Raw genomic sequence first — 25,051 nt, forward strand, 5'->3', positions numbered from 1 at the left:
TTACAGAAATATAGTGATTAATTTGAAAGTAGAGGTTACTATATCCTCCTGATTTGGTATTGATCTTTTATAGTAAGTATTTTTTTATGTATATGTATGCCAATCCTGGGGCTTGAACTCAAGGCCTGGGCGCTGTCTCGGAACTGTTTTGGTTAAATGTAGTGCTTTACCACGTGAGCTACAACCCCACTCTTGACTTTTTGGTGCCCAATTGGAAATAAGAGTCTCCTGAACTACTCTTGCCCCGGGGCTGGCTTTGAACTGTGATCCTCAGATCTCAGCCTCCTCAGTAGCTAATATTATATTACAGGTATGATGTACTGACACACCACCCAAGTTACTTTTCAAAAAATCAAGTTTTAATCACTTTTAGCATTTACTTTTTTTTTTTTTTTTTTTGCCCATCCTGGGGCTTGAACTCAGGGCCTGGGCACTGTCCTTGGACACAGTCCTCTTCCACTTGAGCCACAATGCCACTTCTGGCTTTTTCTGTGTATGTGGTACCAAAAAATTGAACCCAGAGCTTCATGTATGCCCTGACAAACACTACCACTAGGTCATGCTCCTGGCCCCAGTATTTACATTTTCATAAAAAGTAAAATTTTGAGTTTATAAAGTTTTTGTTATGGGAAGAGATTATAAAGTATAGGTTGTTTTTCTTTAAATGTATTGTTTTAATATAATACAAAGTCTTTGTTTTAGTGCTGGTGTTTGAAGTCACTGAGCAGGTGACTATTTGAATCGTGCCCCACTCTCCCTTCTGTCATTTTTGCTTAATTATTTTTCAGGTAGGATCTCATGGTTGGTTGTTGATTGTTGTGTGTGTGTCCAGGCAGACCTAGACCATAATTCTTATACGTATCTGGGATGGCATGCTTATTTATTGATTGGTGGGAGTCAGGGAAGGAGGTTCTCACTAATTTTTGCCCAGAATAGCCTAAAATCATGATCCTCCTGACCTCTACCTTTTCAGTGGCAGTTATTATAGACAGAACCACCAGACCTAGCTAAAGTTAAGGAATTATCCTAAGAAATAAGCAACCCTTTAACTACTACTATGTAGTTGAAAGAAAGGAAAACTACTTAAAAATTTTTGTTACTGTTTTAAGGTGCTGTGCCAGAGGGGTTATTTATTGTTTCAAAGGTCGAGTGAGGAGTAATGTCCCTCTTCCCTCTCTCCCAGTTTCCCTCTCCTGCCTACACGTTGTGTAGTTCATTTTCAACACATAGTTTAGTGAGTACCACTGCTAGTTTGTACTCTGTTGTTGCTTTGATTCTCTGCCTCTTCCTCCTCCCCATAAAAAGTCAAATTAACAACAACAAAAAGAAACAAAACAACACCCCAAAGGCAAAAACTACACCATCTTTACAACCAACAGCAAGACAAAAGAAAGACCTGTTTTCTGGAATTCATTTCAATAAATACTGTTTTAAATGTTCAGAGGCACGTCAACATTGTGCCTTCCTGTTCCTTTCCTGAGAATATTCTCCTTTAGTCCCACTGTGTGTGAATGCCTAGAGTGTAATTGATCTTGTCCCAGTGTATTTTAGATCGGCTTCCACATATGAGAGAAAACATGTACCATTTGTTTCTCTGAGCTTGGCTTATCACACTTAACATGATATATTCTAGGTCCATCCGTGTCCCTACAAGTGACATTATTATTCTTTCTAGTGGCTGTGTAAAATTTCATTGTGAATAGGTATCACCTTCTCCCCCCCCAGTCTGCTCATTCATTTTGAGACGTCTGTACTGTTTCCATAGCTTGACTATTGTGACTAGCAGTGAACATGGATGTGCAAGTGCCTTTATGGCATCCTGGTTTGTGATGTTAGTAACATTTATGCATGTGCATAAAGTGCAACTAAAGTGCATATGCATTGGAAAAGCTCTGTGAATTTAGGCGAATATAAGACAGGACAGACCAGAAATCCTACTACTTAGAGATAACTGAAATGCAAATTTTCTTTTACACATAATACCATCTTTAATTAAACAAAATTGGCAGGTGAAAGTTAGCAACTTAGTTTCCTTGACAAATATTTTTGTGTAGGGTTAACTACCTTGCCCATGATTTTGAATGGTTACATCACATTCCATCATGATGTTCTAGAATATATTTAAGCAATCCCTACTGGTGGTCATTTGAGTTTCCTAAATTTTTTGCTATTTTAAGAAATCTGCTGTCTTTGTTTTTAGATGCAGCTATACTTATTTGCAGAGTTACTCCTTTATATAAACTTTCTGTGAAGGATTTAAAATGGCTTGTCGTTTATTCTAACATTTAGCCTTTCTCCATGCTTTCTCCATTTTTTGGTTTTGCCACTAAACATTTCCTTCCCTACATGCCAGCCATTTCCAATTCATATGTCCTCTTACAGAATTCTCACCCAGCATCTGTTTTGGCTTTTATAAAAGCCTAATGAATTGTTTTATTTCTTGACATATTTAAAATTTAGGTTAAGGCTGTTAGTTTGCTCTTTTGCTGAAAAACATAACTTGGTCTCTTTAACTGAACATGTGTTATAATTTATACTAGCTTTCATTGTTTTAATATGGATTCAAAATGGCAAGCTTCTAATTGAATGCAAATCTTTGGTTTATTTGGCTATCATGTCTTTTTACATTAAGTGTCTTCATTTTTCTATGCCCATGTGTGACATATTTGTAACCTTTAAAGAACCCAAAGGAACATTTAACTCACGATTAAGCAATTTTTCTATCATTACTTTAGGTATTTAGAGCATTCTTTAGATTCATGTAGCTGACTGTGGTTTTAAGTCAGTGAGTTTTGTACACTATGTCTCACATCTTTGTCTGCTTTACTGTAGCTCATGTGTTCCAAAATTTGCTCTCCTTTGCTAATAGTTACTTTTATATAGTGATAAGTGTGCAACCATTCAAAGGGTATTGTGAATAAATATACTGCACAGAAGTATTTTTGGACACTTCTAAATATCCTTTGGTAAACACTACTAATGGAATTTAGTGCTGTTAGCATTAATAGTCTTTTTTTAAATAAATTCTCTTTGAAATGACATAGTAGAGTGATTTACAACACTTTTCATAAGATTTTAAGATTTTGTGATTCTTCATTTGTCATGTATTTTTATTTGTAGTGTTCATATTCATTAACATATGTTGTTCCTTGCCATTTACAGCTCAGAATTCTGCAAATGCAGATTTTGCAAACTTTGATGCATTTGGACAGTCTAGTGGTTCGAGTAACTATGGAGGTTTCCCCACAGCAAGTCACTCTTCTTTTCAGCCCCAAACTACAGGTAGAGCTTCTCCAGCATTGTACTTAAATGTTTACTTAAAACAAGAAAACTCTCTAGGTGTAGTTTTGGAAAATTAAATTCTACAGTGACCTGACTTTAAAATACTTGTATCATACAAAGCTCTGGGGAAACCTAAAATCGTTTTTGTTTTTGTTTTTGTTTTCTGTGCCCATTTGTCTTTCTAAAGCCTTTGGCATACTGTCTAATTTGCAATATCTGTTCTCTTTTCCTGCACAAGAATCATCTTAAAATCTCACACTGAGGCATTAATGTACTAAATTTTTTTTTAATTTGTGGAGCATATTGGTCTTAACAGACATCACGTCTGAATTAGAAGCCAATTGACTCCTAAAAATATGATTTAAAGAGCAATATACTCCATATATTCTAAAAATTATTCAGTTAAGAATAGATTATTAATTTTAACTTGAATCAATTATGAAGATAGTTTTCTGTGCAGGAATTGGTAAACGTTGAATGCTTTTTCATAAATTGTACTGTTTTCAGAAACTCATTGAACCCTTATTTAGATTGTTGGCTGATTGCTTTTCTTTCTACTTTTAACTGTGTTTCTTAAAGCCTTTTCTTTCAGTTTTCTTTCCTTTTTTAAAATTTTTCATCATTTACATAATTTCTGGCTGTCCAGCATTTAGAATACTTTCATCTAGCTGCAGTTTTGGTGAATTTACTTCAGCTTTTCCTCTTCAGGCTACCCACAGTAAGTTTTGTTGTTAAGAAGGCATCTGATTAATTTGTACATTTTGTGTATAATAAACACATTTTTTCAATTATAGATCGTTAGTAATTTTATGATAATCTTTCATAAATTAAACTTCAAACAAATGTTTCATAAAACTTAATCTCCTTTCTCTTATCAAACTCAAAGTTAAGACAGTATTTAATGAAAGTTAATTGGTTGAATAGTGTGTGAATAAAACTTTTCATATAAATTTTGGAAGCATATGTATGTTTTGATAATTTTTAGCGTTTTGATGCTTGCTCTGTTTGCCAATTTGTTAATAACAGATCACTGCCTTTAAACAAGAACATTTCTCAGTTCTAATAAATTTTTAAAAGTTATTTTTTAAGATGAGAGTCGTCTTACATTGCTCAAATTGACCTTGAACTGGGAATCCTTCCCTACATTTCCATTTCTTAAGTCTTTAGGATTACCAACATGTACACCATGCTCAGTTTTCTTACTTTTATTTGAAACAGCCAGAGGTAATTATTGACAAAAGGTTTATAATAATATTTATTTTAGAATGTTAAGGACTGATTGATGAACAGCGTTTGCTTTTTGCTATCGAGTTTTTAATTTAGTATAGAAATGTATGAAATTGTTATCACCTTCATGTTATGACTGTTAATATATACTACATCATAGTTAAATACTATTTTGATTGCTGAAAGGCAGTTTTACAAATAGAAATTTAATATCAGAAGTGTAAGATCTAGAACATAGATGAAATATACTTTAGTCTTTCATTAGAACATAATTTAAAAATTCAGTAGGATATAAACCACAGTAACAGGATATATAACCACAGTGTGAATTATGCTTTACTGTGTCCAATGATATTGAATGCACCCTGAATTTCTACTAAGTAATTCAGTAATGGCTCTTTAAATGAAGTAGAGTCTAAAAGTCAAGGACCATCTTTTATGAAAATTCTTCATCAAAGTAATACATTTTCAACATTATTAATCCTTACCCCTCAGATTTTAAACAATCATGTCTCCATGGAGTTTCAAATGTTTGAATCCTCTAAGGAAGATACATGTTGTTCATAGGATCTATTGAAGAACTTAGTAGAATTATAGTATATAACTAGAAATAGCTGAATTTCAACCAGATATCATGGAGGGTACTTTCCCTAAGAGCTATATTCTTCATTTCAGGTAGATGTTAAATGAATTAGAGTTGAATACTATTTGCCAGACATTAATTGTAAGATTATATGTGACCACACATAAAATTATAAGAATGTCATATAATACTTTTGGGATAATTAATTTAGGAAGGAACGATCAAATTGTATACCAAAGGATATTGGGAGAAGTCTAGAATTTTCAGATGTTCTGTTTATTTTGTTACAGGTGGAAGTGCTGGATCAGTAAATGCTAATTTTGCTCATTTTGATAACTTCCCCAAATCCTCCAGTGCTGATTTTGGAACCTTCAATACTTCCCAGAGTCATCAGACAGCATCAGCTGTTAGTAAAGTTTCAACAAATAAAGCTGGCATACAGACAGCAGACAAATACGCGGCACTTGCTAATTTAGACAATATCTTCAGTGCTGGACAAGGTATCAAGAGCTAAAATGAATAAAATTTATGTTTTAAACAGTGCTGTATGTTGGATGAATTAAAATCTGAGTATGTTAGGATTTTCTTGGCCATATAAAATGTTTCACTTGGCACTTTTTGACCTGAAACTCAACTGTATAATTGAAGGCACAGAAATTAATTTATGAACCACTTCTTTCAGAAGAAAAAAAAGTGAGACAAATTTGATTTTATACTAGAAAGCATACTTTATTACTCTATTCATACAGTACCAGAAAACTTTATTAACATAGATAATCAGATGGTATCTATTCATTTTAATGTAGTTTCTCTTAAATTTTGGCACTTAAAATTATTTTATTATTAATTTTTATTCCTGCTTTGGTGGTAAAGCCAAGAAAGCATTGTTTTTATTTGCTTCTAAAAGTGCCTAATACAGTGGTAAACCACAAGCATCTGGATTTTGTAGGCTGCTTCTTTCCTTTTCTTTTTCTCTTTTTTAAATTTCTAAATTGAAAACGATAATACACTGAACTCGGGGATGCCCCTTATTCATGGAATGTGCAGTTTGGGGCACATTTCCTTTTTGAAGATGATATATTATTAATAGGCTGGTCACATGTTTATTTGTTCCCAGGTGGTGATCAAGGGAGTGGCTTTGGAGCCACAGGAAAAACTCCTGTTGGGTCTGTGGTTTCCGTTCCCAGCCAGTCAAGCACATCCTCAGACAAGTATGCCGCCCTGGCAGAACTGGACAGTGTTTTCAGTTCTGCAGCCACCTCCAGTCATGCGTACACTTCCACAAGTAATGCTAGCAGGTACCTCGTCTTAGCATTCCTGCTTTATGTTTTACCTTTTAATTTCTCTTCAACTCCAAGAGAGTTAACATGACTATTTGGGGGCCAGGAGTTTGGCCTAGTTGTAGAGTGCCAAGATTCGATTCCTCAGTGCTACATACACAGAGGAAAGCCAGAAGTGGTGCTGTGACTCAAGTGGTAGAGCTCCAAGATTCGATTCCTCAGTGCTACATACATAGAGGAAAGCCAGAAGTGATGCTGTGACTCAAGTGGTAGAGCTCTAGTCTTGAGGAAAAAGCCCAAGGACAGTGTAATAATAGAGTAGTTTTTAAATCTGAGATTTGGAACTGGGTTTAATTTGGCAATTCAGATTTAATCCTCGAGTCATTGCCATGATTTGTATCCTTTTTGAAGTCATTTTTCATCATTGGCTGCTAAAATATATATACAGATCTTGAAATGAACAGATACGTGCAAGCTCTACTCAGTGGATAACCCATTTAGCAGGCAAGTTACATGCTTTTAAGGTAGTTTTCAATTAGAGTCCAAACTGTGAAAGTACCATGATGTAGTCTTAGATTTTATAATTGCACTAAAACCTAATATTTGTTCTATATTCCCTGTATTATACTAGTGTTTATATCTGTTTCAAAAGAATTCTTGACAGCAAGAAGTCTAGCATTGTTTGAATGCCCACTCTTTTTTTTTTGAGACAAGGTCTTGCTGTGTAACCCTAAAATGCTACAACTTCATGCCCTACCTCAGCTTGTAATTTCAGGAGCGGACCTCCATGTTCAGTAAGATATTAGACTTAAAAGCCCTTTATTTTAGAATTAAGGATACCAAGGCAAAAGCACATTTACTTGTACAATGTTTTATTTGTTGTTTGTTTCTTCTTTTTCTTTTTCTTTTTGCCAGTCTTGGGCTTGAGCTCAGGGCCTGAGCCTTGGACTTTCTCAAGGCTAGAGCTCTACCACTTGAGCCTTAGCAACATTTCCGGCTTTTTTCTATGTAATTGGTACCAAGGAATCAAACCTGGGCCTTTGTGCATACTAGGCAAGTACTCTACCACTAGGCCAAACTCCCAGCCCTCTTGTTTCTCCTTTTGATTTCTAGATTATATCTACTTTTTTCTTGTATTGTTCTGTAGCACCTTTTAGAGAGGAAATGACAAGATTATAGTCATAGCTACTTACGTTCTTTCATAGTTTTTGTTATGTTGGATGGGAAAAATTCCACCCAAAGAATAAAACAAGGTTCCTTTTTTGCTTCATTAATATTGTTTACATTAGATAATAATAAGCTATATATAACAAGGTGGTTGTAATGTAGACTTATACATAGTAAACAATTTACTACTACTGTGTTATGATACAGTGGTGGTTCACAAAGTGTGACCTGTGTAATGTTTGATGTACATAAGACATTTTATGTGATCCATAAGGTTAAAACTGAGGTGTTATTTGCCTTTTCATTAACTGACATGTGTATTGACAGTGCCAAACACTGCCATGTATTCCTTGTCAGCTTAACATAAATCACTGAAGAGTCACCAGATCATTAGAAGTTCTCTTTGTATATCTTTACCAGCACAAATCACTTTACTTAAAAATATTTTATTTTGTTTGAGATAGGATCTATGTGATCTGGGTTGGTCTTGAACTCAAGATCTTTGCCTCAGCCTTCCAAGTAGCTAGTTAGTAACACAGGTATGCACCACCCCCTGTGGCTTTACCTTTCAAATTTTGTTATTGTTTTTGTTTTTTGCCAGTTGGGGCTTGAACTCAGAACCTTGTTTTTTCTCTTGGCTTACTTGCTCATGGCGGGCACTCTACCACATAAGCCACATTTCCAGTCTGACTTTGTTTTGGTTAATTGGAGATTGAGTCTCACAGACATTTCTATCCAGGCTGACTTCAAAACTTGATTTTCCAGGTCTCAGAGTTGCTAGTATTACAGGTGTGAGCCACCTATACCCATCCTATAAATATTCTTATGAGTTTTTCTTAGGAATGTTTTCGAAGCAGTCTTTAAAAAAACAAAAACCAAAAAAAAGTGTTGAACTCTGTACCTTATATGTGTCTTTATTTTATGTGTTGAAATAAGGCATATGACAAATATTTATGATGATTTCAAACATGTGGTTGTTTAATGTATTTGAGTGTGCAGTGAACCATCCACTTTATGGATAGCATATTTCTTGATTGATAGACTAACTGTGGCTATTCACTAAGGTTTGAGTATTTGCTCTTCATAAAGTAGAAACTAAGCCTGTCACTTTAAGACAAACATTTGATGAAATTCATGCTATCAAGCAAATATTAGGATATCGGAAAATTTATTAAATCCCCTGTGTTTGTCAGCTTCTCACTAGTTTTTTGGTGGGACGGTTGCTGATGTTAATGACTCTGGTTTTAAATTTTGCATAGGAGATGTAGTCAGCATTTGAGGAACATGGTCATAGCTTAGTGAAACATGTTTTCCAGATGACCTATACGAGTTTTAAGGTTAGTAAAGGGTTGATTTGAAGCACACAGTTGTGGAGATTTTTTGGTGCTGGTCCTTGGGCTTGTACTCAGGAGCTGAGCATTGTCCTTGAGCTTTTTTCTCAAGGCTAGTGCTCTAACACTTTTAAAGCACAGCTCCACTTCTGGCTTTTTTTTTTTTTTTTTTTTGGTGGGAGGGGTTAATAATAACAGTCGCATAGACTTTTCCTGCCCAGACTGGCTTTGTTTGAATTGTGGTCCTCAGATCTCAGCCTCCTGAGGATTACAGATATGAACCACTAGTACCTGACTTAGAGCAGTCAACTGGAATACAGAATTTCACTTAATCGTTAGGAGTCTGTCACTGTTGTTTTGATGTGCTGCCAAAGAAAATATCCACAAGTATCCAAAGACTACTAAAATGCTGCTTGTTTTCTTCAATTGTATGTCTATACAAAGTTGCATGGTCTTAATATGCTTCCATCAAAACATACCATTGCACACTGATCTTCTGTAAGTCAGCCACTAATGGACTTCTGAAAACATAAAACTCTATTACTCTTCTCATTAAATTCCTTTTGTTTTGAAAGAATATGCCCTTATTATTTATTTAAGTCTGAGGAAATAAATTTTTTGTGGCAACAGGATCAGCCCCAATCTGAGGAATATGTTTTTGTAAAGTTTCAACTTTAATGTTCTGTGTAATACAAATTGACAAATAGATAGTACCTGTACACAATTTACCTTTTTTGTTGAGGTGTCAGGAAGTTGTCAGGATATAAACATTGAGATTCCGGGGGTATGTGACTCTTTCACGCTTTGTTTTCAGCAGTGTTTTTGGAACAGTGCCCGTGGTTGCTTCTGCGCAGACGCAGCCTGCTTCTTCAAGTGTGCCTGCTCCATTTGGGGGTATGTGCTTCTGGTATATGCCTTATTTTTATAGAGAACCTGAATGTACATTTCTTAGTAGTACTGAAAGGCAGTCAAAGCAATGGTTTATTGAAAGGCTCTCAGTTTCTATCTTCATACACATAGTTAAATAAATTTTAAGTCTTGAATATAAAATTAGGATTTTATAGTCTATTTTATAATTTTTTAAAGCTACGCCTTCCACAAACCCATTTGTTGCTGCTGCTGGTCCTTCTGTGGCATCATCTACAAATCCATTTCAGACCAATGCCAGAGGAGCCACAGGTAAGAAAAGAAGATGGATTATGGAACAGTAAGCATTGGGGAGGGAGTTTGGAGCAGGACACCTTAAAAGAACCCTTGGGAATAGGGCCCTTTTCTTTACTAACGTGAAGGGGAAGTCAACAGAGTTTTGTCTCTAAAATCAAATGTTCACAAGACCTCAAGACATATTCCTGTCATCCCAGCATGCAGAAACAGACAGAATTGTGTTTGATGAGGGGTTTCATCATGAGACCCTGTGTCAAAACTTACACAAATGCTGCCTGAAAGCTTACACATTTTGGAATTTAACAAAATTGAGAGGGACTTTGGAAATTAGCTATCAGTTACCCAACTGATCATATAACATCTCTGTCAGATATGATCTGTGCAGATATGATGTGTACAGAATGGACTCTCCTCTTTCAGCCACTGTATATTAAGCTGAAAGCCCAATTTTTGAATGAACTGTACTTACAGTTCTCCCGGGAGATACTTGAAGTTCCTTAGAGTTATATTTAGGTGTTTCTAGCTGTGTTGAATTTTAAATAAAAACAACCTGACACTGTTCAGTTACGCTGTCCCAAACCAGGAGTTTTAGATGCAAAGTAGCAGTTTTAGGTTTATCTACTGATGCTTTTCAAAGACTTGTTTTTATGGATAGTTGTGTCTTTGCGTGAAAAAAAAATATTAGTCCTTGTCAAAAAAATAGATTATGCTAGAAATGTTTATTTGGTAGTTGTAGTTCTAAATACTTCTCAAGTAGTATAAATATCCCATGAATATGGCTGCAATAAAAGGACTCACTTTGTGAATGTTTTAATATGTGTTATGCTAGCCAGTTGGCAATTAGTACATTTTAATTTTCAGCTCTCAAATGTTACTTTCATTTTAATGGTAGTTATCTGTAACTTAATTGATGTTGGTCTCTTTATGCCTTTCCATAAGGCCTATCTGGAGCAATGCATTCTCAAGTGTTTCCTCACGCTAATTTTGGTAGGTGGCCACAACTAATACCTAGATTTGTGTGGCAATTTGTCTACCCGCTTGTGGACGCTTCTGCTAGTGTTCTGGATTCTTGCATGTGGAATTAAGTTGTGTCCATGTTTTGAAATGGAGTGGGCATGGATGTGTAGCATCAAGATTATGTTGTATTTAACGTTACTCAAAACTCTTTTGTAGCAATGTTTTAATGCTTACCTCCATGGTCACAATAGAATGTTAACAATAGCTGTTTTGATTCCTTTTCTTCCGTTTGAATTCATAGTACTCTGATACCCTTCTGAGCTACCAAACCATTTTATCACATTTCACAGAGTTTGGTTTTGCCTAACTGTATTTTCAAGTTTTGCTCTTTTAGTGCTTTTTGAACAGTGATTTGTCAAAGTTATGTCAGTGCATTATTGTCTGTTATAAAACCCTCCCGTGCCTTTGCCATTTGCTTATTTATTCCTTTAGCTCACCTGCTTCTCAGTGGCCTGTTTTTCCCACTCATCAGTATTTAAGTTTGATAGTCTCATTAGATTCTTAGACCAAAATTGTATTATTGTGAACATTAGCACTATGAGAAACTACTTTGGACGGCATCTATAATTTACTTTTAGTTTCTTAAAGGAACATGTTTTTTGCGGGACATTTTTTATTGCCTAACCTTAGTATTTAGTTCTTGTGCCTTTAGTACAGAATGAAGTTGGTAGGTTTTTAAGATCAGGAAATTGAGCACATTTTTATACTTTCCATAGCATCATGTTAATTAACAGTGTTATTACATAATTACTAGCAGTCTATTTAAAAGTTTTTCTCTTACTTTAATACCTGAAGTAGAGCATAGAGCTGAAAGAAGTGTTTACCTGTTGGTAAAGTAACACACTGTTCTGCTAGTGTATGTTTCTGTAGTACAAATAAGTTCATAAATGATAATGAAGACGTAGGAAAACCTAGGCCACATATGAGTAGCCCGTACCTAAGTATTGGTGGCTCTCTTTCAACATGCTAGTACTAAATGTGGCAAACCAAAAGAAAGTAATGTAATATTGAATACAACACACCTATTTACCCTCCACTCTTTTACAAATATGTATCATGTTTCTTTTCCAATCTTTGAACCTCTTGTATTAATTTCTGAGGCCTAGTACTTTCAACTTTCCATAGTCTTCTAAGCTGTCTTTTTTGTTGTTGTTGCTGTTGTTTAATTTATCTTTCAGGGTTGGAATTCATATACTTTTTTGAAGGCTGGTTTACTAGCAACTTAAAGTATCATTTCAGTTGTATTAGTGCTTTTAATAGAATTATTTAGCTGGAATTATATGAATTATATAGGTTTGAATAATCTGCCATTAACCTATTTGTCCTGTGAATCCCATTATTCTTAGTAAATATTTTTCAGGAGTTTTATTATTTTTCAAGGAATACATATTTTACCTTATAGCAAACAACTTCAGCAAGAGAAATTTTTATTATTACATATAGCAAAACAAACATCAAAGCATAGATATATAGTACTGTACCTATGCATTGCACTGCTTACATTGTATATGTAATGCCCTTTGAAAAGCTGACAACTGTTCAACTATATATATATATATATATATTAATTACTCTTGAGAAATTTCTTGAGATTTCAAATGACATCTTTATTCTGGTCACAGGAGAAACAGACTATCTTAGGTCATGTTAAACTACATCTAAAGTTTATCACTAGTAACGGTGGCATTTTGAAATTTCAAATACCATTAATGTACATTCTAATACATTTCAAAGTAAGTAATGTCTATTCTATAATGTTGAGTAGAAGCAGCAAGCTGTACCTTTTTGTATGTCACTCATCCCCCTTCTTTTCTATCAGCGGCAACCTTTGGCACTGCGTCCATGAGCATGCCTGCAGGGTTTGGCACTCCTGCTCCCTATAGTCTTCCTACCAGCTTTAGCGGCAGTTTCCAGCAGCCTGCCTTCCCAGCCCAAGCGGCTTTTACTCAGCAGACTGCTTTTTCTCAACAGCCTAATGGTAAGATCTAACAACACCTACTACTGTGATAGACTTTACATATAAGCATGTAAATGACGACAAAAAAATCTTAAGGGATGCTTACAATTAATGTACAGAATGTATACTACATAAAAGGTCTCAGAAAATTGTGGTTTTCTAAGTTCTTATAAGTTCTTACATGTTCTCACAAGGCTCCTTAATTTATTAGGCCGAGAATATTAGTTTGGTGGTTTTCTCCAAGTCAAAAAATTGTTAGTGTGTTTTTTTGACATGCACGTGCGCGCATGCACGCATGTGTGTGTGTCTGTGTGTCTGAGAGAGAGAGAGAAAATTAGGTTAGTTTTCTCAGTAAACTATACAGAAGTATGTTTTTAGAAGAACCAGGTAGATGCAACCATTTCTTTCAAGTCATTTCTCTCATTTGCTGAAGTGTGAAATTCTTAAATTTCAAGATTATCCTTAAATTGCATGTTTTCTCCTCCTCTACCCCCTCCTCCTCCTCCTCCTCCCCCCCCTCCTCCCCCTCCTCTCCCTCCTCCTCTTTCTCCCCCTCCTCCCCCCTGTCCTCCCCCTCCCTCCCTCCCTCCCTCCCTTCCTTCCCTCCCTCCCTCCCTCCCTGGGACTTGAACTGGGCCTGGGCTGTGTCTCTGACCTTCTCTGTGCTGAAGGGTAGCGCACTACCACTTGAGCTACAGAACCACTTCTGACCTTTTCTGAGTAGTTTATTGGAGATAAAAATCTCACAGACTTTCCTACGTAGGCTGGCTCTGAACCAGGATCCTCAGATCTCAGCCTCCTGAGTAGCTAGGATTACAGGTGTGAGCCACTGGCACCCGGCACATGTTTTCTTATTTGAAGTCAGCAATTAAATAAAACTTGGAGGTATGGTGCATGGAAGAGCCATAAATAAAAATTTATTATCACATAGAAACCATTACCTTGTCCACACAACCCCTCCGAAGTAGTCACAAGCTTATGTCCATGGTTTGCACTGGGACAAGTTCTAGTTATCCATCTGTGAAGATCTCTGAGAGCTCTTTAAAAATATAAGAAGTTTTTTCTGAGGTTCTGATCTCACTTACTAGAAAGATGAAATCTGAAAGTATGACCTTGACATTTTTTACCCCTCTGGGATGAATTTCTCTGAAACTTATCTTCAGACCTTATAACCATCAGATTGCCTCTTCAAAGCAGCATGAGTTATCATTGATGCTTCTGTTTTCATAAGGTGCAGGTTTTGCAGCATTTGGACAAACAAAACCAGTGGTAACCTCTTTCGGTCAAGTTGCAGCTGCTGGAGTATCTAGTAATCCTTTTATGGTAAGTGAAATTGAGTATTATGGGGGACTTGATACGATGAATTGGTTTGTCTTTACCTGGAGTTGAACTTGTAAGATGATGTAAATTGAGACAGCCAGTTATGCATGCTCCTGATCTGACTGCTAAAAAAATTTAGTTGTATATCCAAGCACTAAGTATTTCATAGAATGGAGCATGCTTTCTGTCAAAATAACTGTCATAGGATTTAATGACCCAATATAAAAAGGGGCTCTTAGAGCAGAAATTTTGTTTGAATTATAAGTCCTTCTTTTCATATGCCAAGTTTCTTCTTAGGATCTATTACATGAACATAGATGAAATAGTGTATTTGAAGGACATAGTACACTCGTTTGACACCTGATACTAGTCTTACTGGGTAGTGATAGTAACAGAATAAAATAATTGGTAGCTAAAGATTAAATAAGACTATAGTTTAATGTTTTCATTCTTTGCATGCACCACACTTATGTCTATTTTGTCTTATGTTTTCTATAGACTGGTGCACCAACAGGACAATTTCCAACAGGAAGCTCATCAACCAATCCTTTCTTATAGCCTTATATAGACACTTTACTGGAACGAACTTTTATGTGGTCACATTACATCTCTCCGCCTCTTGCACTGTTGTCTTGTTTCACTGATCTTAGCTTTAAATACAAGAGAAGTCTTTTAAAAACCTGCATTATGTATTAAACACCAGGTAATATGTGCAAAACAGAGGGCTCCAGTAACAACTTTTAACCTGTGAATTGGCAGAGAAGGTAGCGGTATCATGTGTATTCAAAATTGGCTAATACTAAGTTATTGCAGATACCACGTTCATTATGCTGCAGTACTGTACATATTTTTCTTAGAAATTAGCTATTTGTGCATATCAGTATTTGTAACTTTAACACATTGTTATGTGAGAAATGTTACTGGGGAAATAGATCAGCCACTTTTTAAGGTGCTGTCATATATCTTGGGATGAGTGACCTAAAATCATTTTAACCATTGCTACTGGAAAGTTAAGTCAATATTGGAAGGTTTTATTCATTCTTGAATTTTTCCTTTCTAAAGAGCTCTTCTATTTATACATGCCTAAATTCTTTAAAAATGTAGAGAGATACCTGTCTGCATAATAAAACTGATCATGTTTTGCTACAGTTTGCAGGTGAAAAAATAAATATTAGAAAATATGCTATTGTTTCTGTGTTCTTGCTGCAATGCCTTTACCAAAGTGGCCTTAAGTCTGAGTAGTGAATTGAGAACATCCTGAATTCTTAAAGACTTCCAGTGAATAAGTTTTTATAAAAAGGCCATGTAGAGAAAGTATGGAAACTACGAGGACTGCTCTGTTCAGGAATGTGTCAGTGGTAAAGCATTTAAATGTAGCTTGTCAGATTCACCATTAATACTTCTAATTTCTTTGCAATCCTTAAATTTGTGAAATTTGTATATATGAAGAATTTGCATGTATGTATTTACGAATTTTTTTAAGATCTTGAACTCTCAGACTGCAAAAGGCCTATTTTAACTATTGATTTTTTAATTTTAATTGTCTCTGAATGTATTGAAAGCAGACATACATTAACTGTGACATGATTGCACCTGAGTTGTTTTCTCTCCCTCCCTCACCTTCTGGACAAACTGATATTACCTGTAGGATATTGTTTATGTTTGTTGTTTGGGGGAAAGAAACTGGAACTCAATGTTACCTTAAAGTTATAAAATACTTTGTTTAAAAAGGTAGCGATACTAAGTTTAGTTATATTTTTTGTTAATATTCTAGTGAACTTGTTTAACTATTTATATATCATAATGCCTCATTCAACCAGAGATAATCTGGCAGTCTCATCAAAATGGGACACAACTAAGAAACTTGGAATATTTTTTTAATGCCTCTGAGCAACACATATAACTCATAAAGTATATGTTAGAGCTTATGCATTCTTCTTATGTGAAACTTACAATTTTGATGGTTTGATTTCCTATTCTGTAGCCTGTTAGTAGTTGAGAAGTGATAGCTTAATTTAAAAAAGGAGACTGAACGACTATGAAGACACACACTATCCAAGACACATGGACACAGCCCATCCTACAGAACTGTACTATATTCTGTCATCTGGTAATTGCCTATTTTGATGACTATGTCATCCAGAAAAGATGAAATTTCATACACAAATATGTAATAATACATGTATGAAAAATTGTAAGGGGATTAGAAGTTTTTAAAAGCTTTAGTATTAAAAGAGGTGGTTCTCAGTTTGTTCATGTTATTCATGTTGACAGCCTCTGCAGTGCTAACTACCTGAGTTGTAGTTTTTGCAACCTGTGTAGTTTTGGACTTGTTAAACCATTGAAAGTTTGATTTATCGGAACTGTTCTGGTAAACAAAACAAGATACTTTGAAGTTCTCCACTCCTTTTCTGAGCAGTATGAATCCTAGAATTAAATCATTGCTGCACAGGTCTCGGTGTATGTTGGTGTAGTTTTGAAATACTTCTGTGTTTTGGGAGACTCCTGAAGCCCTTTTTTTTTCATGGGGGGGGGGGAATCTTAAGAATTGTTTCTTTTTTTTAATTTCTGTTTTAAATTGTATTGGGTCCAAGTCAATTCATATGTACAAAGTTATATAATTGAAAGTCATTGCCCAACTATCTTACCAGGTTTTTCCATACAATAAGTGAATTAAACAGTTGATATTCAAATAATTTTAAAGACTTATTTTTTTTCTGGTAAATTTTACAATTTGTAATTAAATGGGAACTTTATTGACTCAGTAATTGTGAAGTCAAGATGTTTGGATTCAGAAGAGATCACCTTTAAGATAGGTTTTCTCAGGATCTGTGCTGTTCATTATTATTTTTTAGTGAGCGTCCTGTAGACTGTTTATATTCAGGATGGCTTCTAGTTTTACATAAACCATCGTTATGTTGAGTACTGCAAAGAAAATTGTTGAAAGTGACAAGTCTGAAGACTTTCAAAGTTCCTAGCATACTGGTTGAATCATATCTTCTTTCCTGTTTTGTATTTGTTCAGGAAAGGAATTATTTAACTTTTAGTGTGGGGACTCATTTTAAAGGCATACTTTATTCTTATTTGCTAACATCGAGAGTGGCTCCATTTTTTTTGTGTGAAAATAGAAGTTTTGTTATCAGTTTCTTATAAAAAAAAAAAACTTCATGAATTTGGAAAGACATCTTAGTCTTTATTTGGGAGGCCCCTCCTGCACCAAAACATGCCCTGTTCGTGCAGTACCTCCAACTTGGCATGGAAGGTCTATGGCTGTTTGTGTGTCACCATATCATCTCTTTCCAAAATTTTGGTATTAGGACAATAGCTCATGAAAACTACTGAAGTGCCCCCCCCAAAGGGTTTTTCCCCCCTTTTATTATTATTTTTAATGAAACTTGTATCTTTCGGATTTTATTGTATTAAAGGTCAATGCTGACATATTTTTGAAGTATGTTTATTCATTTACATGTGAAACATAGCAATCCTGTTACTTATCAACACAGAAACATTTTTAATGAGAAATATTTTTCATGGCCCAGCAGTATTGCACCAGACCAGCGGCTTGTATGACTCCCTACGTTCAAACTCAAGTGCTTCCAGATGAAAACTAAAGAATACTACAGGAGCATTGTTTATAATTTGTGCACCTTTTAAAGTATCTGACTTAATGGAAGTTTTCAGACTACTGTATTCTTTCAGTGCTGCACAGCAGGAAAGCATTAGAAAACTTAGCGGTTGTTCTTGTGAACTCGAGCACAAAGGACATGTGATGGCTTTGAATCACTGAAAACACTTTTAACCTTAACTCAGCTCATGAGAAGTCCTTAGACCACTCTGGAGAACAGTATCTTTTAAATTTGCAAGTTTCAGGAATAGTAATGACCTCTCTGTAAACATTACTACTTCTTAACTATGCAGTTTTTTGTTTGCTTGGAGAAACTCAAATTCTCAGTCTTCTTGACATTAATATTTCAAAGTAATACTATGGATGTGATATATTAGGCATTTACTAACTTCTCCTTATTGTCTCATATACTCTTTAATATGTTCTCAAAATGTGGAGAAGTTATTAAGGAAGTAATGAAAAGTACCTCAGCGTATTGTTGGATTAAAGTGCTGTGTAAGGAAAACACTTGAAGCTGGGTATTGATGGCTCACTGCTCAAAGCCAGTCCAGACAGGAAAGTCTGTGGGACGCTTACCTCCAGCAAACCATTCAGAAGAAACGGGAAGTGGCACTGAGACTCAAGTGCTATTATCCTAGCCTTGAACACACAAGCTCAGGGACAGGGCCCAGGCTCTGTCCAGGCTCCTGCATAGAGGCCCGGTACTGGTGGGTCCTGCCCCCTACAGTCCTAGCTATTCTGGGGGTTGAGGATCATTGTAGTTCAAAGGAACGTTCAGGAGACTCTTATCCACCCCAAACCAGAGGTGGACTTGTGCCTCTAAGTGGTAAAGCACGAGCCTTGAACACAAATCTCAGGGACAATGCCTAGGCCCTGAGTTCACCCCCACAACTAACAAAAAAATGAAAGAAAATGGTTTGGTATTCTGGATACTTAAAATATTTAAATTATTTAATTTTTAGCTATGGTTTTCTTTCAAAATGAAAGCAGAGCCAATATTCTGTGGAATTTTGTTTAAATGTTAGAATAAACAGGGAAGCATTATTGAAATGGAAGCCATGCAGTATCAGTAAGCTCTGTTTGATGACATACTGTACTTCCATTGAGGTATTGCCCTTGACAAGTTTTATGATTTGATTTTTACAAGGTCTTAAAATTTGTATTCAATTATACTATTGCATCGTATTCACCTGTATTAATTTTTTCTTGGTTATTAGTCATTGGTCATTAGTTAAGTGTTTTATGTGATTGTATCTGAGCAAATGATCACTGTAATTGAGTGTTATGCTGGTGAATGTTTCTCAGTCATTCCTGGAAAAAGAACCCTGATTTCTGCCGCAGTGCGGTCACATTGTAGCCCGTCACTACTAGCACTTGGGTGATTGGATGTGCAGTGTGACGTCAGGAAATGCAGCCCAGTCCGGGCAACCCTGCCCCAGCACTGCACAGATATCCTCCACAACCCGCAGTGCTTATAGTAAACCCGTCTGTTTCCTTTTGACTATGCTTTTTCTGTTGTTTTATTAACTTATTCAGTAAGCACTGGCTACTAGCTTATTTCTGAAAGTGTACCAAGCATTGAGGTATTTGATCTGGAAAGAATCAAATGCTGTGGATTTGGTGTTTTGGTGGCCTTTGTGTGGATATAAGCCACTCTGACATAGGCAGTGTTTCCTAAATGGTACAGTAGGTTCAGTCAAGTAGTTTTGTACATTTTCAAAAGGAGTCTATTCTTAAAGAGTTTTTTAAAGTTATATAAGACACAAGGTACAGACAACTGCATATATATATATATATATGTATATATATATATATGATGTACACATGCCAAATAAAATCACGTAGATATCCACACAATACGTATATGTCTGTCAAGCTCCCTCTGTGGCTTGATTTTTATACTCCAGAGAAATATACTTGTATCCTTGTCATCTTTGGAAGTGTTATCACGTCGGTATAGCTCCATTGTTAGGCCTATCACTGTCCTGCCTGGATTAAATGCACAAGTTGCAACTTGATTCTTTTTAGCTTGCTTGGTTTTTCTTACTACCACATTCAGTTCTAACTCATTGCTTTAATGGCTTTCATTCCATGAATGGCTTCAGTCTCCTAAAAATTGTTATGATGGGGACTGGGAGTTTGGCCTAGTGGTAGAGTGCTTGCCTAGCATGCACGAAGACCCGGGTTCGATTCCTCGGTACCACATAAGTAGAAAAAAGCTGGAAGTGGTGCTGTGGCTCTAGTGGTAGAGCACTTTCCTTGAGAAAGCCAAAGGACAGTGCTCAGGCCCTGAGTTCAAGCCTGGGACTGACAAAAAAAGAAAAAGAAAAATTGTTATGATGAAAATACCTATATGCACATGTGGAAATTACTCCTGATTTTTGTCTAACAAGACGATAGGTAATTTTTTTTTTTTTTTTTTTTTTGGCCTGGCCTGGGCTTGAGCTCAGGGCCTGAGCACTGTCCTTGGACTTGGTCAAGGCTAGAGCTCTACCACTTGAGCCTCATCACCACTTCCGGCTTTTTTCTGTTTGTTGTACCAAGGAATGGAACCTGGGTCTTTGTGCATGCTAGGCAAGCACTCTACCACTGGGCCAAACTCCTGGCCCAAAAATAGGTAGTTCTTACATTGAAGTTTTACCATCTGTTTTAAGTATGATCTTGTGCTTCCGTTTAAGAAACTTTTCAAAATATGGGACAAAATTTCAAATTAAAGTACTGTAACTTAAAAAAATCCTACCTTTGAAGTTGAACTATGATTTCAGTGAGTTTGTTGAAAGATTCTACAAATTCACATTGTTACACTTATTCCTTCATCACTCCTGCCTGTAGCCTGGAGTTCCTGGAGGAACATTTTGGAACTTTCTTTTACAGTGTATTGGTATTGTGCCTTTCTTGTCAATGATAGCTTATTCCTTAGAAGAGAACAGAAATGTCAAAGTCTGTTGTTACCCAACCACTTGTTTATGCATTTAAACATGTCCTTCAAAGCGAATCTTCTCAAACTTGGCTTCTTTTGCTTTAGATTTGCCTAGCAACTGAGTTCTGATTTTTCACAGATTAGAGTTCAAACATTTCCTGATAGTTATCATTAGTAAAGTACAGGATTTAATTCCTTCCAAGCTTGTTTTCATGACCAATACTTGTCCGAACAGCTGATAAAGACGACTTGCACTTTAAGATAGAAGTAGGGAGTTAGAGTTCTTTGTGAAAGGTTCAAAACAAAGCGAAGAGGTCGTTCTGTGTAACAGGGTGTGTTTGGAAAATCTTTATAGGCCAAGATCTGGTTTTAGGTATTGGATGAAAACATTACTGACTGATTTTCAAAGTCATTTTAAGAATACTTTAAATCTGGTAGGTCGATAAATCTGGTTAAGTTCTTGCTTGTGAACCACTGTTGAATGACTTTTAAATAAAAAGATTTCTGAATTTGGGATGACTTTTTGTTTTAAATGCCACACAATATGACATCTGGAATATTTGTTTATCTATAAAGCCATGAATGTACCACTTTAATCATAAACTTTTTTTTATTCCATCAGCATAACAGCTACTACCTCTTTGTCAACATTTTAAGTTGTAAGATAATGGTATAACAGGATGTGATTCTTGTATGGACTGAATATTAATCCTTTTGTCTCCCCAACAATATCCACTTTTCTTTGATGGTTTAAAAAGCCAAAGAGATTAGGATATACAACTTGTTAATAATAATAATAATAATAATAATAATAAACATGTACACATAAGGACATCAAATTCCATACAAAATAAGAATCTACCTGTCCACCTCCTGACATGTTGCTGTGGATGGGTCCAAACCAGCCCTTATTGTGATTTTACCCCAACTTCCTAGAGGAACTTGAGAGAGAAAATGAAGTGTCTCAGCCTTATCAGACCCTTAAGTGTTCCCTCTAGTAACCAGCATTAGCATCTTCTGTATTCTGTACATTTTTGTTTCAATTGCTTTTATTAACTAGAACCCAGAAAATATAATTTCCTTGATATGAATGACTAGGCTGGGTGTTAGTGGCACTTAGGATTCTTGCTGCAGAAGTCTTCAGACTCCGTCTCCAATTAACAAGTAAAATGCTGAACTGGAAGCATGGCTCAATTGGTAACGCACTAACAATGAGCAAGTGGAGGACCTGAATTCAAACCCTGCTACCAGACAAAAAAAAAAGAAAACTATGTTCCCTCTCAATTTACTCTCTGGGTGTGAAGCTACAGGGAGGGGAGGAAAAACTTTGTCTAGTGAGAAGACTCAAATCTTTATATTTTTTCCCCTTAATACGCTAAAAAGGTTTTATACTGAACTCTTGAAGCCTGGAGAGTATTAAGCCAGAGTCAACTTTTGTGTATTCAGTCGAGCCCTACCAGCAACAGGCATTTATTAATTTACGTATTTCTAATTCCCTAACTTCAAAATGAAGTCTCTTTCGAATGCTAAGATTCTCTAATCTGGCGAATAGAGTAATTAGCTTTGGGAATCGGAATGGAACATTTCATGCTAATAGAGCGAAAATGTATCACCTATGAGTTTTAGATTTAAGAAACAAAAAGCAAATTGTTAGCTTTATGGAGCTTGATTCATTACCCAATTTTATCATATATCTCAGTAGACACTGGAAGCTTTAAGGTGGCATTTGTCAAAAAAGGCTAAGGTGTCCATTTGTTCACTTCCCAACTGTTTAATGCCTGCTGTAAGTAGCATTCTTAAGCTCATCCTCTCACATGTATTATCTTCCTACTTAAAATAGTTTCAAGAGTGAAAGTTTGAATTTTAAAAAGTGATAAAATATTAGTAGAAATCGGTTCTTATTCCAAATGACCCAGGTTCATTTTTCCTCACCAGATTGACATATCTTGCCCAGGGAAGATTTTGTCGCTGCAGTTATCTTCCAAGTAAAACACTTTCTGATTGTGGAAACATGTTCATTGTGAAGAACAGGAAAACAGCTTTAGAGAAACTTCATGGCTTTGTGCAGGCATACATTTTTCTGGATTTTAGTTGATGAATGTGTCAAGTCCTCTTATAGAGACGGATTATATCAATATTTCATAACCTTTGGGAACCATAAATTTTTCTTTTCTTTTTAAAATTTGCCTGTCCTAAGGCTTGAGCTCAGCCCTGAGCCCTTCCTTGGGCTTTCTCAAGGCTAGAGCTCTTCCACTTGAGCCACAGTACCACTTGTAGCTTTTTTCTACATATGTGGTACCAGGGAATTGAACCCAGGTCTTCATGCATGCTAGGCAGGTACTCTACCATTAGTCCACGCTCCCAGCCCCATGTTTTATTATTGGAGTATAGAACAACTCCCCGCCCCCCATTAGTGACTGAGGTGTTTTTGTTTGTTTTTTAATAATCCTCATGGTGAATGTGATTATTCTCAAGTTTTAATCATTGGCAAATTTACCCAGTGTTCTGTTCTTCTGTCTCCATGATCTCTGGCTGTTTCTTAGAACCACAGTTGAGGGAACACTAGCTAGAGTGGACTAGAGTTCTGTTCCGTTCTTTGATATGTCATGCCCATGATCAATTGTCATTGTTCGCCTTAGTCCAGTATATCACTCTACATTATAACCTTTCACTTGGAATTATTTTCAAGTTCAATGAATCGCACCCTTTGCTATAAGGATTAACTTTCTCCTTCCAAGTAAGTTACTAACAGGCACTGCCATTTTGCACATAGGAAGAGGGTATATGCGCCACATTTTCTACTCCAACCTGCAGTGGTCAGAGGAAATTTCTTTTTAATGATTGCTAATTCAGGGGGTGTGAATGAATCCCTGTGTTCCTTGTCTTGTGATTTCTGGTGGAATCTTGTTCCTATGATTTTCTAGCTGCATTTTTTTTAATGAACTATTTTTAAAAGCTTAGTGTTTAAGTGATAGTACTCATTCATGTCCTGGTGCTTGCAGAAAAAGGCACTCTACTACCTAAGGGATGCTTCTCGCCTTTTTTTTGGTTTTTGCTTCATTTTTCAGATGCAATAACATTTGGGCGGGGGGGTAGGGGGGGCGGCAGGGGCAAGATCCACACCATTAGTCTCTTAGCTATGGCCTCCAGATAACTGGGGTCTGAGACAAGCATCTCTTACTTGGCAAAACTAGTTGGCAAATTGACGACCAAGACATAAATGAAGACTCAAGACTGATACCATCATTGTTGTGGCCGACTATGACCAGGATACTTGTAATCTACGCATATAATCTGTAATGAGGGAATTTAAATTTTAAAGAATCCCCATCTAGCCAGGTATAGTGGCACGCACCTAAGGAGATACAGCTTGAGAGGCCAGTGAGTTCCGAGGCTAGCCTATGTAGCATGAACCCGTGCCACGTCTGAAAGAGAAGAAATCCTGACACTGCTATCTTTTCATCAGAGGACAACTTAATCAGGTTTAGTTGAATAGCTCACAGATTTCACTTCATCTGTCTACATCTGCTGCCTATAGAAATAGCTGACCGTCTTCATCATGATGTGTCTGGATATGGGGGTTTATGTCTTGCATGGAATTGGACATCCTCCCATATTTTTGCTGATTTTTTTAACCAGTGTCTTACCCTAATCACTTCTACAATGATTTATTTTTTATTTTAATTTTTAAAAAAATTTTTATTTTGTGCTTTTACAGGGGCTTGAACTCAGCACCTGGGCACTGTCACATAATTTTTTTTTCTTTTTTGTTTGAGGGCGGTACTCTACCACTGGCTTTTTAAAGTTTGTTCAAATTTCAAAGAGTTGGACGTGGTAGTGCCTTGCCTGCAATCCTGGGCCACACAGCTGGTTTGGGGCCAGCTTGGTCTACCGGTAGGGGTTTGTGTGCTCACAGGAAGTAGGTAGAAGTTAGCTTTGAACCAGGAAAAGTTCGATCTTTTGATGGGCAGTTTCACTCTGCTCTTCTTTATTGAAAGAAATGGTCATTTCAAATACAATTTTATTACGCCAGGGTTTTTTTCTTTGTTTGTTTGTTTGTTTTGTGTGTGTGTCATGGGGTTTGAACTGGGCCTGGATGCTGTCCCTGAGCTCCTCAGCTCAAGGCTACCACCCTACCCTTGATCCAAGCCCCACTTCCCGTTTTCTAGAGGCTAATT

General features: G+C 36.2%; 1 protein-coding gene across 8 annotated transcripts in view; it reads left to right on the forward strand.

Moving 5' to 3' along the window:
* Window positions 1-16,575, forward strand: part of Agfg1 (ArfGAP with FG repeats 1) — a 52,621-nt gene extending 36,046 nt beyond the window's left edge. The window contains exons 6-15 of one of the 8 annotated variants that reach the window (XM_090354943.1): window positions 3,163-3,282; window positions 3,929-4,000; window positions 5,383-5,592; window positions 6,210-6,390; window positions 9,685-9,764; window positions 9,957-10,049; window positions 10,974-11,021; window positions 12,871-13,029; window positions 14,240-14,331; window positions 14,827-16,575. In XM_090354943.1, coding sequence (XP_090211069.1) covers window positions 3,163-3,282; window positions 3,929-4,000; window positions 5,383-5,592; window positions 6,210-6,390; window positions 9,685-9,764; window positions 9,957-10,049; window positions 10,974-11,021; window positions 12,871-13,029; window positions 14,240-14,331; window positions 14,827-14,886 — 1,115 coding nt within the window. In that variant the 3' untranslated portion in view covers window positions 14,887-16,575. The remainder of the gene's footprint in view (window positions 1-3,162; window positions 3,283-3,928; window positions 4,001-5,382; window positions 5,593-6,209; window positions 6,391-9,684; window positions 9,765-9,956; window positions 10,050-10,973; window positions 11,022-12,870; window positions 13,030-14,239; window positions 14,332-14,826) is intronic. The other 7 variants (XM_090354945.1, XM_090354944.1, XM_090354946.1 and 4 more) reach the window with 7 other exon arrangements.
* The last annotated feature ends 8,476 nt before the right edge of the window (window positions 16,576-25,051 follow it).

The sequence above is a fragment of the Megascapheus bottae genome, chromosome 21 (genome assembly GCF_031878675.1).
Source record: "Megascapheus bottae isolate mThoBot1 chromosome 21, mThoBot2.hap1, whole genome shotgun sequence".
Taxonomy (NCBI): domain Eukaryota; kingdom Metazoa; phylum Chordata; class Mammalia; order Rodentia; family Geomyidae; genus Megascapheus; species Megascapheus bottae.